Genomic DNA, 442 nt, shown 5'->3' with positions numbered 1-442 from the left:
TGCCGGTGGCTCCCTGGGGCTTGAAAGTCCCCACTGCAGGACGTGGCAAAGTGGATGACCCTGGTGTGTCAGGGTGGAGGTGACACGTCACCTGCGTGACACATCACCTGCGTGTCCTCCCCTGGGACAGGCACCGACGATGTCGCAGTGGGGAACAACCGGACCTTCGTGAGCCACCAGCAGTGCCGAGACCCCCTGAAGCTGCAGGTGGACCAGGACTACCTGCTGTGGGGCCTGGCCTCCGACCTGTGGGACACCGGCAGCCGGTAGGGACGTGGGGACACCCACGGGGACGCTGGGGGTGGGGGGCACGTCTGTGGGGACACGGGAACATGAGAAGTGGGACACTGGGGACGTGGGGATACAGAGAGACGTGGACATGGGACACTGGGGACATGGGGAGAAGGGATATGGGGACACAGGGACACAGACACGTGGCCAT

At 64.7% G+C, this 442-nt stretch overlaps 1 protein-coding gene across 1 annotated transcript in view; it reads left to right on the top strand.

Moving 5' to 3' along the window:
• Positions 1–266, top strand: part of C3 (complement component 3) — a gene marked incomplete at both ends in the record, with an annotated part of 15,400 nt that extends 15,134 nt beyond the window's left edge. Inside the window, one exon of the mRNA XM_010139059.1 lies at positions 131–266. Within this exon, the coding sequence (XP_010137361.1) occupies positions 131–266 (136 nt within the window). The remainder of the gene's footprint in view (positions 1–130) is intronic.
• Between the last annotated feature and the right edge of the window lie 176 nt (positions 267–442).

This window comes from Buceros rhinoceros, unplaced genomic scaffold (assembly GCF_000710305.1).
Source record: "Buceros rhinoceros silvestris isolate BGI_N320 unplaced genomic scaffold, ASM71030v1 scaffold28446, whole genome shotgun sequence".
Lineage (NCBI taxonomy): Eukaryota > Metazoa > Chordata > Aves > Bucerotiformes > Bucerotidae > Buceros > Buceros rhinoceros.
Note: the sequence above shows the minus strand (reverse complement) of the source record. Positions and strands in the feature narration are given on the sequence as shown.